Here is a 15,822-nt window from a genome sequence, read left to right on the forward strand (position 1 = left end):
GCCATATCAACATAGAGAGCCTGGGTGGTCTTTAAATATGAAATTTTTTTGAGAATCAACTCCTGAATGGGATTTATTATGAAATTAAACAATCTCATTTAAAAATAATCTGAGGGACTGGAGCGATAGCACAGTGGGTAGGGAATTTGCCTTGCAAGTGGCCAACCCGAGTTCGATTCCCAGTATCCCACATGGTCCCCTGAGCACTGCCAAGAGTTAATTTCTGAGTGCATGAGCCAGGAGTAACCCCTGTGCATCGCCAGGTCTGATCCAAAAAGCCAAAAAAAATTTTTTTGATGTTTCACTATGAATTAAAAAGTTCAGAATTCACTTAAGAAGATGTAGAAGGGTTTAAGTTAAGGTGACTCTGGTTGGGTTTTCTAGGTGCAGTGGACTCTGGGTATGTACCTATGTTTTTGCCAGGGTAAAGAATAGGAATAGGAATAGGAACCAGAAGTGAATGTGAATGAATGTTTTTCATTTTGTTTAAGTTATTCAATTAAAACAGCCTGTTGTGAAGATTTGTGTGATGCAGCCCTCTGGCTCAAAGTAAAATGAACTTAAATTGATTTGTATGATGCAGCCCTCAGGCTCAAAGTAAAATGAACTTAAATTATTGCCAATTCATAATCTTCAAGTAAATTCCTTTGATGGCTTAAGAAACTTTAATAGTCATTAAAACCAGAGCTGTAAGCTAAGGGCACAAGCCACTTTTTCTCTGCAGGTTTCTCTAGCTTTGAAGACGGTTTTAGCATAACGTCTCTATAATGAAAGGTCAGATGTCTGGTTTCTGACCTTTCAGAAGGGTGGCCTGGAATCCGTATTGCTGAAATAAGTTAATTAAATATGGATTTTAGGAGGTAGCACAAACAATTTTGTAGATACCACATGATCATCTGTATTTTAATCATACTACAATCTTTAATTTAGTGTTGTGTCTCTTGAATGATTTTTCAAAGGACCTGTTTTGTTTTGTTGTATTTTGGGGTCATACCCAGTGATGCTCAGGGCTTACTCCTGGTCCTGTGCTCAGGGATCACTCCTATCAGTGCTCAGTGTGCTCGTGGGTCACTATGGGGTATTTGGGGTCAAACCCCAGCCGGCCACATACAAGGAAAGTGCCCCACTTGCTGTACTTCAGTCCCCAAAACCTGTTTTTTTTTTTTGTTGTTGTTGTTGTTTTGTTTTTTTAATGAAAGAGAAAAGCTTTCATGTAGTTTTGTAAGCTATAGGCTTATAGATTTCTTTTCTAGGATCTACTAGAGCCTTTATTAGGCTCATATTACACTGGAAAATTTTAAGGCATTCTGTGTTTCAAATAAATTTGGATATAGAAATCTTCTCTTGAGGTGAAACTTAACAATTATGAAATGGGCAGTTTAAGAAACATAGTAAGCAAATTAATGCCCTTTGTAGTCAGGATAGACATTGAATTGTTGAAAAATGGAAGAAAGAAAATTTTTGAATGAGTTTGTGAGGCAGTCTTTGCAATCTTGATCCTGATTGTCATGTCTCAGAGGACCCTAGACCTTAAACGATGCAGTGTGACCAAGATGAAGGCAGATGACCAAGTGTCCAGCATGTAGTGTCTTTATTTCAAATCAAAGTGTTTATATACTTTCCACAATAATAAAGCAACCATTCACTATTACAAGGGGCAATCATCTATTACACTAGATTTAAAAAAAGCCACATATTGCCCCATACATCATCAATTGCATACAATCACTTACTGATTAACTCATTAACTACCATATGCATCAAGATGTCCTCTAGGCCAGGTCATTCGTAGGTCTGGGTGGGCACAAGGCATTCCTTATGCTTAATGACTTCGCTTCTGCAGTGCCAGGCCCAGGTTCAGCCCGAGGTCACCATCTCGAGGGGTTCAGGCAGTCTTCCAACACCTGATGGAATGGTGTAAAGGGGATTATTTCTTTTTTTAAATTTTTATGTATATTTTTAATTAGTGAGTCACAGTGAGGGTACAGTTAACAGATTCACACATTTTCGTGCTTGCTTTTCCCTCATGCAGTGTTTGAGAGCCCATCCCTCCACCAGTGTCCATTCTAAAGGAGATTATTTCTGAGAGTCTGTCGGTGCTCTCCTGCCATTTGGGAAGGAATTATGGACAAGGGGGCATTTATGAACTAAACATACATGAAATAGGAGGCAGAATGCCACCGAGGGCTGGTCTGAATCTTAAGAAAGCTACATTTGCCGTGCAGCCTGGGTTCTCTCCGCTTTGCAATCTTGCAGAGTCACTTCACTGACATGGGATTTCCCTTCTTCCATAAAATAAAGGGACTTCTGGAAAAATACAAATGAATCATGGACAGTTTTTTTTAAAAGATGAAACTACATAAAACAAGTTAAACTATAATCCACTGGGAAAGTGAGTCAAGACGGAAAGGAATGATGTCAGATGTCAACAATGCTCAAGGTTGATATGGGTATAAATTGTCATTGAAGGTGGTAGCTAAAATAAAATTTCACCACTGCATGAATGAAAGGAAGAAAACGGAATTCTTCTGAAGTGTAAAATTTAGGGTTACCAGAAGGAAGAATTGAATAGAATCTTATTAGCTTCTTCTTCATTCCCACAATGCAAACTCTAGTTTCTGCACTACTATTGTGACTGCAAGGAGGAGGGGGACCCTCTCATTAGAGGGAAAAATGACATTAAATAGTTAAAGGTAACAAAGTACTACTTTTTCCCTTTTTAGTTTTATGTTTGGTTTGTTTTGTCTTTTGCTTTCCTTTAGGCCAAAGGCAGGTTTGAACCGGTGATAGCTAGAGAGGGAGCCATGGCTTACTTGGACAAGTCAACAGTTGATAATTTATATAAGATACTGTATTAGCTGTTTGGTCTGGTCTTCACCAGAGTGGTAGGCCTGTCTTTACGAGTGATCTCTGCAAAGGACTGGAATTAAGTGGGTTGATGCCAGTGGACTTTTACAGCCAAAAAAGGGAAGGTCTTCTACTCTCTGATTAATTCAAAATTCCTCTCAAAATTCTCCTCTCCAGAACCTAAGATTATATCAGAAGTCTAGTTTATGTTGCTGCACTTTGATCTTAAAACTGCTCTTATAGAAAATCATAAGGAAATGATAAGAATTGTAAGGAAATATAATGTACTAGACATATCTTTCTCACATTAGACTCACCAGAGTAACTGATTTATAGTGAAAGAGTTTTTCATCACATCTATTGAAAGAAAGAATACCTCAGAATAACAATGGAGTGACCAGAAATTTGTAGCACATTCATGCAGTGGATCCAGAGCACACAGGAAAAGGCCACTTGGTATATTTAATGACGTGAAAAATGCTTTCAAAAAATATTCTGTATTTAAAGAAAAGAATAGTGCACAGCTTGTTTTTTCTCTTTCAGTTTTTGGGCCACACATGGCAGTGCTTGGGCCTTACTCTTGACTCTGTGCTCAGAGATCACTCCAGGCAGAACTCAGGAAACCACGGTGGTAGGGATCAAATCCAAGTCACTCATGCAAGGCAAGCACCTAACCCACTAAACTATCTCTTCTGCCCACACAACTCTTTTAAAAGTTTGATTCTACTTAAATTTCAAAATGGTGTGTCTTATATACATATAAACATATATATTACAGGTTTTTAAGAATATATGCATTTTTTTTTTTGATTTTGGTTCACACCTGGCAATGGACAGGGGTTACTCCTGGCTCTGCACTCAGGAATTACTCCTGGCCATGCTCAGAGGACCATATGGGATGCTGGGAATTGAACCCGGGTCAGCCTCGTGCAAGGCGAACACTCTACCCACTGTGCTATCACTCCAGCCCCATATGTATTCTTAAAAAAATACATATACTCCTAGAAACTTACTTGTACTTTTTTGAAAAGTATATATATTTTTTCCTTTTTTATGATTCTGTATTTTGTGCTTCATTTAATGAGCAAGCAGTTTATTTTTATGCACAAAATGAAGTTGTTTTCAGAAAAAGAAATGAAATTGATCAATAAAATTAAGGATATGGTTTATTTGATATCAAAAATTTTTCCTAAACCATATATTCTATGATGTATACTGTATTTTAGGAAAAAACAATAGAGAACAGAAGCAAAATGTTTATAAATAGAATCAACAGGCATTTTATTAATTTAATAAATGGAATCTTGAATTGGCCTCTTTTGCCTTGAGATCTTTAAGCTGTACTAATTGTCTGCAGCTCTGACACTAAGGAGATACTAGGCACATTACCTGAGTGAATTACATGCTCTCCAGGTAGCTGCTGCTTCCAGTGACACTTTTAATTCCTTTAACAATCATCTGTTGCTCTACAGAACCATAAAGGAAATTGTTAAGGGTTGTATATTATAAGAAAAAGACCATGGGGGTTGTGAATCTATTGCAAGGAGGATATAACTTCCTGTAGTGTCTCTGTTAGCAGCGCAGCTCCCTGAGTTGAACAAAATTAAGTTACAATGAGGATTTACTTCTAAATCAAACCTGGACTTGTTTTGGACATCAGTTTGCTTTCTTTCCAGTTCATTTCCCAAATCTGTATCTTCACTGGCTCTACCTTATAAAGCTATGGTAGGAGATAATATGTGTAAATTACTTGAATAATGCCCTGCTTATAGTAAGAAAGCCCTAAGCAATTGTTAGATTCTTCCACTCCCTTCTCTGTATTGATTCTGGGATGAGGGAAGGAAGGCATTATTCACATGCTTGGTTGTGGTTCTCAGCAGCAGAGGTCACACATTAGGTTGTGATGCTCACATGCATGGAGTAGATTCTTGCAGGGGATCTCACTCTTAGAGATGTGCTTGTCCACAGTGATGGCTTTAGTGCTTGGTAGGGGTTGCACACTTCAATTGTGGTGCTTATGGGCAAGGGTTGCCATAGAGTGTGCTCATTTTTTTCAGTTGTGTTCACCAGCTGTCACTTCTTTCAGTTGCAGCAGTTGTACATACCTGGCTACAGTAGCACTGTAGCACTGTCGTCCCGTTGTTTATCGATTTGCTCAAGCGGGCACCAGTAACATCTCCATTGTGAGACTTGTTGTTACTGTGTTTGGCATATCGAATACACCACTGGGAGCTTGCCAGGCTCTGCTGTGTGGGCGGGATACTCTCGGTAGCTTGCCGGGCTCTCTGAAAGGGATGGAGGAATTGAACATGGGTCGGCCATGTGCAAGGCAAACGCCCTAACCGCTGTGGAGATGTAAATCACTTGTGGTGCCAGGGGCTAAGGCAGCAACACTGTTAAGCATAAGAAACAGGGCTGCCAAGATGCTGCTTGGTTCTTGGGTGGCACCAAGGATCCAAATCATGTCTCCAAACCTGCAAGGCAGGTGCTTTGGCCATGAGGCCATCCATTGGTCCCTAAATGTTCTTTTCTTCAATGATGATGTCATTTCTTCTTATCACTACTGATAAATCAGAATCATGATAGAAACTACTTTTTATTTCCACTTTATTTTCATTTTAGTGAAGGAATATAGTTTTTTTTTCCTTTTGGATTATACCCGGCCATGCACAGGGGTTATTCCTGGCTCATGCACTCAGGAATTACTCCTGGTGGTGCTTGGGGGACTATATGGGATGCTGGGAATTCAAACCCGTGTCGGCTGCGTGCAAGGCAAACACCCTACCCGCTGTGCTATTGCTCCAGTCCCCGAAGCAATATAGTTTTATTTGAAGAAATTTACTTATAGAAGTGTGAGGGGAGAGTGAGATGTGTTCAAGAGAGAATTTGGGCTTCTCCAGATGAGAAAAAAAGCAAAGAAGGGAATAAGATTTCGAGGATGAGGAAAAAAAACCTCTTTCCCAGATGCAACAGTTTTGTTTCTTCCATGGCTCTTCTGCTCTCAGACCTCCAGCAAGATCTTAAAGCACCGATCCTTTCATGCTTCTAGCATGGAGCAACTGGGCTTTTCTAGCTCTCTGAGAGGGTAGTAAGTCAGAGGAGCGTGGGTGTGAAGTCCCAGGGAAGATCTAAGTCTCTAGTGTTTCAACTAAAACACACACAAGAGAACTCCTTTAAGACAGCAAGTTGTTTCCTATAGAGTTCTGATTTCTAGTTCACTGTTTCTTGGAGAATTAAATTCTTTCACATAGGACCTAGATTCAATTCTTTCCCCTTTGAATAATTATGTAGAATTACATGTTTATGCTCAAAAATTTTACCTTCAGTTTATGTTGATTACTTTGGAAATAATTTTATGTGACATGTTGATGATTAAAGAAACTCAAAGAATTTCATTGTTCAGTTCCTTCTGTTATTGAAAAGGCTTTAGGGCTAGGGATGTGGCTCAGTGGCAAAGTACATGCTTCGCATTAGTGAGAACCTGTGTTCCATCACTAGCACTGCAAATAAATAAAAGACTTTAATATGGGATCAAGACAGAAAAATCTGTTGGCTATTCTAGCAAGGGAGGCCAAAATTTGTCTATGTTTGGGTGGGTGGGCACAGATTAATTCTGTGTTGGTTTTTTTTAACTTAAAATACTGCAACTCTATTATTTTCTCTCCTATAGAGTTAAGGTACTTGTAAAATTTAAAACTGTGGGTCAGCAACAAGAAGAAGACAAAAGCTTCCATTATTTATGGCATCTTCAGTTGAGTGGTACTAACTACCTGGAAGACAAAGAAGATTATCAGACTACTAAGAGTTTTGCCAAAAAAAATGCTGCGATAGATTTCCAGTAGATTGATATTTGTGCTCCAGAAAACGCTTCTCTGGTGAGTGGCTACTTTTGCCAAATACTAAAGAGGAACTCTAGTAAATAAGATTCTTATTGGTATACACCATTATAATTTACCATGGTGAGTTCCTACTGTAGGAATACTGCAGTTCCCACTGCAGAAGTCTGCTGGATTCTTTTTTTTTTTTTTTTTAACTTCTTGATATGTTCCCATTCTTTCAGATTGATGACAGGAGGAATCACATGCACACACACACACACACACACTCATGCACACACACACGCAATGAATGTACTTAAGACAACTGGTGGTTATGACAGGAATATGAGCTCACAGTCCCTCTCCATCAAATAAAATGTTACTGTTACCACAAAACTGGCTAACTCCTGAGGGACAGTCCTTGAGTTCTGTAGGTGAAGTCACCATACATGATATTGATGCAGGAGCAGTGTTGGTGGGTCTCTTTTCATTCATGGTTACCAGGTTCTTCAATATTGTCAAGAATGAAAAAAAAATTTAAACATTTTTCGGGGGAGGGTAGAGGCACATATGGCTGTTCTCAGAGGTTAATTCTGGTTCTGCACTTAGGAATCACTCCTGGCAGAGCTCAAGGAACTATATGAGGTGGCACGGATTGAACCTGAATCATCATCGTGCAAGGAAAGCCCCTTACCCATTGTACTATCACTCTGGTCCCCAAAATGGAAATATTTATTAATAAAGATGCTCAGACTCAGAGTTAGAAAATAGAAAAGTTTATTGAAAAGTAGAAAAAAGAAACTCCCAGTCAGGGAGAAATTTAGTATAGGACCAAGTTAAATATGGTTCATTTTGTGGGGTTTTTATAGGAAAACTGGGTTTTGTATTATTGTCAAGCAACAAAATTGTTTAGGGCCTCTTATGTTATCTCTTTGGCCATTTGCCTAGGTATTGCCCGTTATCTCTTAGTTTCCTATGAACCTAAGGTATGGAGCAGAATCTATGACCTCGGGGAAATTAACTTCCCATTCTCAGAAAGAGCCCAGGAATTTGCAGGAATGTTTAACATGTGGAATGGAGACAGTTAAAATGGAACTGCTCACAGCAGTTGGCAAGGGTGAACTTAAGACTTCTTCTTTCAATATTAAATGAATGCTTATTATAATACAGTTTCTTTATTGTTCACTGACCTGAGATTCCTCCCCTGAGGCCTTCTGCTCTGGGGAGGTCAGCTGCTCCATGGACAGCCATTCAAGGCCTGGTTCCCTGCAGTTCTTTGTCCCTTTGGCTTTCCTTTGTTCTCAAGCCTTGTGGGTGAGAACTGCTACTTTCCTGCCCTCTGACCTGACACAGAGGAAGAGGTCAAAGAGGAAGTTACCCCTGTCCCTTTTCATATGTTTGTTCTCTTTGCCCCTGAGCTGGTTCCATTTTCTATCCAGTCAGCCTACCTTCATGCAGATGAGATTTAAAATTGCATTTAGAATGCAGATAAGATTAAAAATAACATTTAAAATCCACCCCCCTTCCACCATAGAATTACCAATTTTTTTTTTCTGTTTTAAATTTTGGTTAAAGATCTGTTTTAGAGTTTTACTAATGCATTTATAGGGATTTTATAATTAAGAAGTACTTTCATATTGGTTGGAGAGATAAAACAGGGCTTAAGTCCTTTTCCTTGCATGTGACTTACCCTGTTTTTGTCCCTGGTTTGACCCCTACCATCACATATGGTTCCCCAGCACTTCCAGAAGTGACCCCAGAGGTAGTCACTCCCAAGAGTAAGCTCTGAGCTCCATTGGGTACAGCCCCCAAACTGAAAAATAAAAAATGTTTTTCCACATGAATTTCTTACTTAGCATCACAAGAAAACTGGAAAAAGCAAGATGGATAACTGTTGAAAGAGGAAACTTAAAAGAATGTGCCTTTCAATGAGATTGGCTGTGGGTTGACAGGGTGGAAGGGAACCTGGAGACATTGGTGGAAGGAAACTAACACTGGTGGTGGGATTTGGTGCTGAAACGTAGTATGCCTAAAACTCAACTATGCATAACTTTCTAAGTCCTGTTGTCTTAATTAAATTGTTTTTTTAAAAAAAGGAATCACAATTACAACCCACAACAACTTCAGATTGCAACTTTCCAATATACTTTGTTGGAGAAGGAGCTGGAGAAATAAGATTTTCTTCTTTTTCTGGTTTCTCCTGGGTTTATGAACACTAGGAGCTTGATCTTTTGTCTGGGAGCTGGGGTGTTTGGCTATACCCAGCAGCACTCAGGGGTTACTCCTGGCTATGTGCTCAAGAGTGAGGCCTATCAGTACTCAGGGGACCATATGCAGTGCTGTGAATCATAATAAGGTTAAAAAAAATAAATCTTGCGGCTGGAGCAATAGGACAGTGGGTAGGGCACGCGGCCGACCTGGGTTCTAATCCCAGCATCCCATATGGTCCCCTGAGAACTTCCAGGAGTAATTCCTGAGTGCATAGCCAAGAGTAACCCCTGTGAGTGGCCGGGTGTGACCCAAAAAGAAAAAAAAATCTTATATTTGTGCAAATGTAGTAGTTTATAATGCAGTTATCATTGTAAAGATGAGTGTCTGTATACCAGTCAGTTTTATGTATATTGATGCTATGATAATTGTTAAAAGGACACATAAACAAAAACCTGAATGTTCACTTAGAAAACATTATTTTTCTCTCATTTTCACTCAAATGTTTCTTAGTTATCTTCAGCGGCCAGCAAAGCCAGCATTGTGCCCAGGTGACAACAGCATTGTCTCTTTTTCACTTGGGTAGCATTGACTTCAAAATAATCAGTGATAGATGATTCCAACAGCTAGCTCTTTCACAAAGTAGCATGATAGTCCTCGTTTCACAAAGGAGGGAGCAGGAGCAGAGTGAACCAGCTCTCCCAAACTTTGCACTTGAGTGGGATGCCTTGGACCACACAACTGACATGGTGTTGGGGCCGTCATGAGTGGGGAAGCAGGCTTTAACAAGCAGGGATCAAAATAACTGCATGACCTTTCTGATGGGCCTGGAGGTCAACTTAGTTTATTTGTTTTTAATTTGGCTGAGATTGTAGGCTCGGTGAAAGATTCCTTTGTGGATAGGGATCTTTTTGAATAGCCACACAGACCTTTGGATCTCACTGCTCCCCTCCAACCTTTTCTCCTATTTGCAGGATTAGAAAAACCCTGGGGGAGGCACATTAATCTCGCAGGCGCGTTGTCAGAAGTGATCAGCGAGTTTTATTAAAATCCTGGAATTGCTTGAAAGGCCTCGTTGTCTGAGTTGGAAATGAAAGGGGCTTGCTGAGATCTTGGAGCACACTGCTGGAACCTCTTGCCCTGCCTCTTGAACTTTGAGCTGACATCCCAGGAGGAAGCAGAGAAGTCCTGTTTTTTTTTTATTTTTAAAATTTTTTTATTTTTTGTGAAAGGGATTTCACCGCTTGACTGAAAGGAGGTGGCCAGCCGTGTCAGCATGCCCTCTCCGAGTCAGGGTGGGCCGAAAGTCCTGCTGCTGCTGCTGCTGCTACTTCTCCCAGGCTGGGCCAGTCCCACTTTCATCAGCATCAACCGTGGGGTCCAGGTGATGAAGGGCAGCTCGGCTTTCCTGTCGGCAGATGACCTGAAGTTTGCCATCCCCAAAGAGAAGGATGCTTGCAAAGTGGAAGTCGTCATGAATGAGCCAATAACACAGAGGGTTGGGAAGCTCAGCCCACAGGTAGGTCAGATCGGAGATTTTCTGTGCACTGTGTGGGTGAATGTAAGGGGGAAAGAAGAATGAGAAAGATGGGGCTGGAGCAATAGCACAGCGGGTAGGACGTTTGCCTTGCACGTGGCTGACCTGGGTTCGATTCCCAGCATCCCATATGGTCCCCTGAGCACCGCCAGGAGTAATTCCTGAGTGCAGAGCCAGGAATAACCCCTGAGCATCTCCGGGTGTGACCCAAAAAAGCAAAAGAAAAGAAAATGAGAAAGAAGGACAGATACCAAAGGTCTCCCAAAAAACTATTGAATGGGAGTATTCTATGATGCTCACATTTGAATTGGAGTTGCAGTTCTGAATATTGCACTGTTACTCTATACAGGCTACCCACCCAGTTTAAAAGGGATAAATATATTAAAATATTTTTTGTTATTGAGGTATACTTGACACATATAACATTTCACAGTTTCGGGTGTAGAATATCACGATTTGGTATTGGTTTTGAGTGCTCCTGGTTGATTATAAATTACAACTATAAAACCAACAGGATTTAGTTCTACTTTTGCTAGCACCTGTGGAGAAAGCCATGTTTGAACTAAAAAGGGTGAGCTAATTAATAAATGTAATTCATCATGAATCGTTTTTATTAATAATGCATCAAATCAATATCTTTCCAATTTATTCTTTTATTGATGAGAACTCTTGAAAATTTTACCTGTTGCTTGATCTTATGGAGCAGTCAGTTATCCAGAAAAAGGAAAATATTTTAAGAGGAATACATATAATTAATTTTGTTACAGTCCCACCAGCAGAGTTTATGAGGAAAGGGCAAAGGAGAGGGATGAAGGAAAGGAAAGAGAGAGAAAAGCAGGATGCAAGTATTTCTCTTGAAATATGTAGTGTTTTTCAAAAGTATCGAGGTGATTTTTGAAAATCTTTAACCCAAAATGTGGAGACCTGGTCATTTAAGCATATTCTATATATAATCCTCTAGAGTAAGAAATTAGCTTCTAATTCATTATTGTTTTAAGTCTATATTATCACCTATTGTATTTGCTTAAATGAGTTTATCTCTATACAGAATAAAATTTCTTTTCACTTTTATTATTTTTTATTACTGTAGCTTAACTTTACTACTAATGAAAAATATTTGAAGATAACCAAATCATTACGATTGCTGCTCCTAAAAACACACACCTAGTTTGCCAAACTGTAAACACTAATCTCTTCCATTTTACTAAGAAAACCTATGACATGAAAATTCTAATTTTATTTTTTGTGTTGTAGAGATAGACTAAGGAAAAGTACATGCTAGTTAAAATGCATATCTCTAAAGATTCCACGTATGGCACTTAAACATTGCAGTCTAATTCTAAAGCATGAGAATTTCACGCAAGAGGCCCTCACAGTTCCTGTGGTGAAGAATGTCTCCATCTGGTTTCCTCTGAGATTTTCTGGAAAAGTTAGCATATAATAGACCCCGGGTCTTAAGGCATGGTATTCTGAAGTGTTTGAGAACTACCACCAATATTTCCCAGTTTACTTCTACTATAATTTTGCACTCTGATGCACGTTATAGTAGATAACTATATGTTTGATTAGTACTTACCAATCAAGGAAAAACAGACCCTTTAGGACAGCACATATGCATAGCTGGAGCCTAGACACACTAAATAGGATTAATAGATGACACGAATAAGCTCACGTAATAAAGCCTACATGCAGGTGATGGAGACATAGCTACAGGGAGTGTGGTCAAAAGGAAACTCAATAGTTTGGGGGAGCAATAAGGTAAACCCCTAATCTTAGAGAACATGGGTTCCTTATAAGGCAGGAATAGATATATGTGAGTACTGCTTTATAAAGACTGATAAATTGATAATTTAGTATCCCTTCAAACCACTACATTTGAAATTTATTTAGAAGTGAGGCTGGATATTTTTAGGGGAGGAGAATAAAATTTCCTTTTGGTAGTACATTGGGACATCTTATGGCTTAGCTCTGGTCATATTTTGCTCTAGTTCTAAGCAGTGCGCAAAACACAAGTTCCTTACTCACCAAATTCTCTCTCATTAGAAAACAATCTGGAGAAATGCAGTTCAGTAAGCAAATCTGTGAGCCCTAACCATTCTCCATTCCTGAAAAGCCTCTGACTTCTAACATATAAAATACTTTGAGAAAATCAAAACTGTCTTCATTTTAACTATTGATGATGTTTTAATGATTCTCACCATTTGGGCAAAGGGAAAAAGGAGATCCAAATGATTAAAACTAGGTTTCAAAAATCTAATTTATTAGGCCACATGTATCAAAGGTTTAACCCCAAGTCATCTCCATGTTAAGTTATTGCAGATTATAAGGCCAGCGTTCTTTTACTGTAACGATAGTGTGGAGAAGAAATGGCATACATGGCTGATTTTGTTTTAGAAATGTTAGGGAAGGGGACTCGGGCTGCAAATCTTCTAAACTTGTCTGAAGATTTTATAAACTCATGCGCTATAACCCATTAAAAGAAAATTCTCAGTATATAAATTCCTAGAGGTAAATCTGATTCTTAAAGAAATGTATATTGTCTAAAAGAAGGAATGTAACTTTACATCTTCTAATTTTTTTTTGTGGAGAAGTTCCATGAAAATATGCTTCTTCATTATAGTCAAATATTAGAATTCAGTAACATAAAGACCCTTCTAGATATGAAAACTTTGCTCCTCAAATTTTCAGGTGATCCTATTTTGGGGGATGATAATCATTTAACATAAATCAGATTATCAAGTGTATTCTTTTAGACATAAACCCCGAAAGAATACACTTGATAATCTGATTTCTGTTTAAATGATAAGTTAGTTTTTAATCCAGGCTGATTTACTCCTTCCTAGAGATTTATTTATTCAGGAGTTTTTGAAATTAAGCCTGGTGTGGGTGCAAACTCACAGACATACACAGCCTAAACATTATTCTTTAATAGAGCTTAATAGTAAGTTGAAAGCAAGGCTTATGTGAACCCATTTCTAGCAAGATGACTGTATTAACTACACCCTGCTGTGTAATGAACAGTTTCATGTGATTTGCACAGAAAATGTTTTGTTTAACATCTGTTCAATTAGTGTTTTCATTTCATTACTGAAGTTTGTCTTAGTACCAACAGGTTCATTTTCCTATTGGATATTTGGAAAGGGGTTTCGATTGGTGCACACCAGTACCTTCTGTTTATATAACTCTCTTGATATAGTCAATTAGAGAAGGTTGATAGCAATGTATTTTCTCGTGTTTTAGGACAAGAGTTTCTCACACAAGGCACTTCTCACACCTGTCCCAAAGCAAGAAATTCTTGAGTGCAGAAGCACCCGACTTTAGCCCTGAGCTTGCTCCTTTGCATAGGAAATACAGCAGTAAGAAAATCTCTAGTTTGAACCAGTTTACTGTCATTAAAGTGAGTAATGAGTTAGGAATGTGTGACAATTTAATTATAAATTGTAATTGAAAAGCAGTTGAAGTGGAAAAAAACAAAGCTAGACAGTAATTAGAAAAGGATTTAGCTCCCCTTTGTTTTAGTTAGTGAATTTATGGACAATTATGGTTGTCGCCTTTTATAAAAGGAAAACATATTATGAAACATAAAACAGATGTTTCTTTTAACAAAGCAGATTGTCTCTTTATTACCATGACTATTTGTCAATGATATGGGAAAGGTCTTTCCTTTATCTCCTTCCTTGTTGTCAATTAAAATGAAGAGCCAATGATGTCTGTGGGAAAAGAGTATCATTTATATTGGTGATAAAGTCTTCACACAGAGAATTATGTTGTCTGAAAAGGGTTGAGGCTGTAAAATTGGTACAGGTGAATCTCCAGAGACTAAAATAGTGACCACGTGTGAATACTTCAAAGGTATTTCCTAGAACTCTACCAAATCACATTGCACAAATTAAGGGTTGTGATGGGAGAAGGAAGTGAGAATTCTTTAGAAAACTAGGGCTCCCAAGATAAAATAGTGAGCAGTTTTCATAGTTCTGAGTTAGATTATAGTCAATTATGATTTTAATTGAAAAGAGGAATTTTATTTGAGCTTTATGTCTCATCATCCATTTCTGCTATTACATAATTAATAAAAACTTTTGGAAACACATGAGAAAGAACCATTTTTAATCAATCACAAAAGTATAGAGTCATTAGCTTCCTTGAGCAACATGAAAATGCTATTTAGAAAAAAATTAAATGAAGAAAAGAGTACATATGAACCCTATGCATTTTGCATTTGTGAAGTATTGCAAACCTTTCATGTATACACACAGGCAGATCCTTCTAATTCAATTGTTATGAACTCCTGAAGAATGTGGGTAAATAAAATTTCAGTAAGTGAACCTATTTTAAATGAGCTATAGATTGTACAAATATAATTACTTAAAGTTATTGTTTACTGGATATACTTGGTTTTTCATAATTTAGATTTGTTTTTTGCTTATTTGTTTTTGGGTTACACCCAGAGATGCCTAGGGCTTACTCCGTCAGTGATTATTCCTGGTGGGCTTGGGGGAATCATATGAAGTATGGGGATCAACATGGGTTTTCCACATGCAAGGCAACACCCTATCTGCTATACTATCTCTCCACCCCATAATTACAAACTCTTAAAGCGAGACAGTAACTAGAAGCAAATTGGTAAGTAAACATGGTAATGGGGAGAGGTAGTGATGGGTGTATAGAAACACACACACACAATCACAAACACTCAACACTAACAAATCATAATTTCATTCTGCAGCTGGAAAATTTAAATTTTGTAACAATTTTCTCACCTGTATATCCATTTTTTTTCTTGTGAATTAGATTTTCGACTGCCATTTTCTTCCCAATGAAGTAAAGTATATTCACAATGGTTGTCCAATTCTTAATGAAGACACAGTAAAACTTAGACTTTACAGGTAAGTCACCAGTAACATTGTCATTTTTATGTCATAAAGCCATTTTATTACTTCTTAGGGATTTTTTCTGTGGATGGATCTATCAATGGAGCTCATAGTTTCCAAACAAGAAAATTATCAGTAGAAATTGGAGATCTGAGGGGGTTGCTAGGTTTCAATTTTCTTTATGTTATCTTGTGTGGCTTTTATGTGATATTATTAGCCCTATCCAGGTTCCCTTGAGAGTAACTCAGGTTCCACTCATGATTTAAAATGGAAATTACAAAGTATAATTTTAAAAATATAATTTAGAAAATAGATTCTGAAATTAAGTGAAATTCCTCTTTTACTAAATCATTCAATGGTGACCATATTAAATAGCAGTTTCATTCCTCTATATTAACACAAAAATAAAAGCTTATGTTTAAGTATTTATTATAGAATTAGTCTTGCTAATACATAAATATTTATTTCAGGATTGTTTCATGCTAGTCAAAATTTGAAATAGCCAAATTGATGAATGGACAAACAAAATGTAGTATATTCA

General features: G+C 38.0%; 1 protein-coding gene across 1 annotated transcript in view; it reads left to right on the forward strand.

Annotated features, from left to right (window-relative positions):
• Positions 1-10,149: 10,149 nt before the first annotated feature.
• FREM1 (FRAS1 related extracellular matrix 1) overlaps positions 10,150-15,822 on the forward strand; it is a 152,079-nt gene continuing 146,406 nt past the window's right edge. The window contains exons 1-2 of the mRNA XM_055144903.1: positions 10,150-10,392; positions 15,202-15,296. Of these exons, the coding sequence (XP_055000878.1) occupies positions 10,150-10,392; positions 15,202-15,296 (338 nt within the window). The remainder of the gene's footprint in view (positions 10,393-15,201; positions 15,297-15,822) is intronic.

Source organism: Sorex araneus, chromosome 1 (genome assembly GCF_027595985.1).
Source record: "Sorex araneus isolate mSorAra2 chromosome 1, mSorAra2.pri, whole genome shotgun sequence".
NCBI lineage: Eukaryota > Metazoa > Chordata > Mammalia > Eulipotyphla > Soricidae > Sorex > Sorex araneus.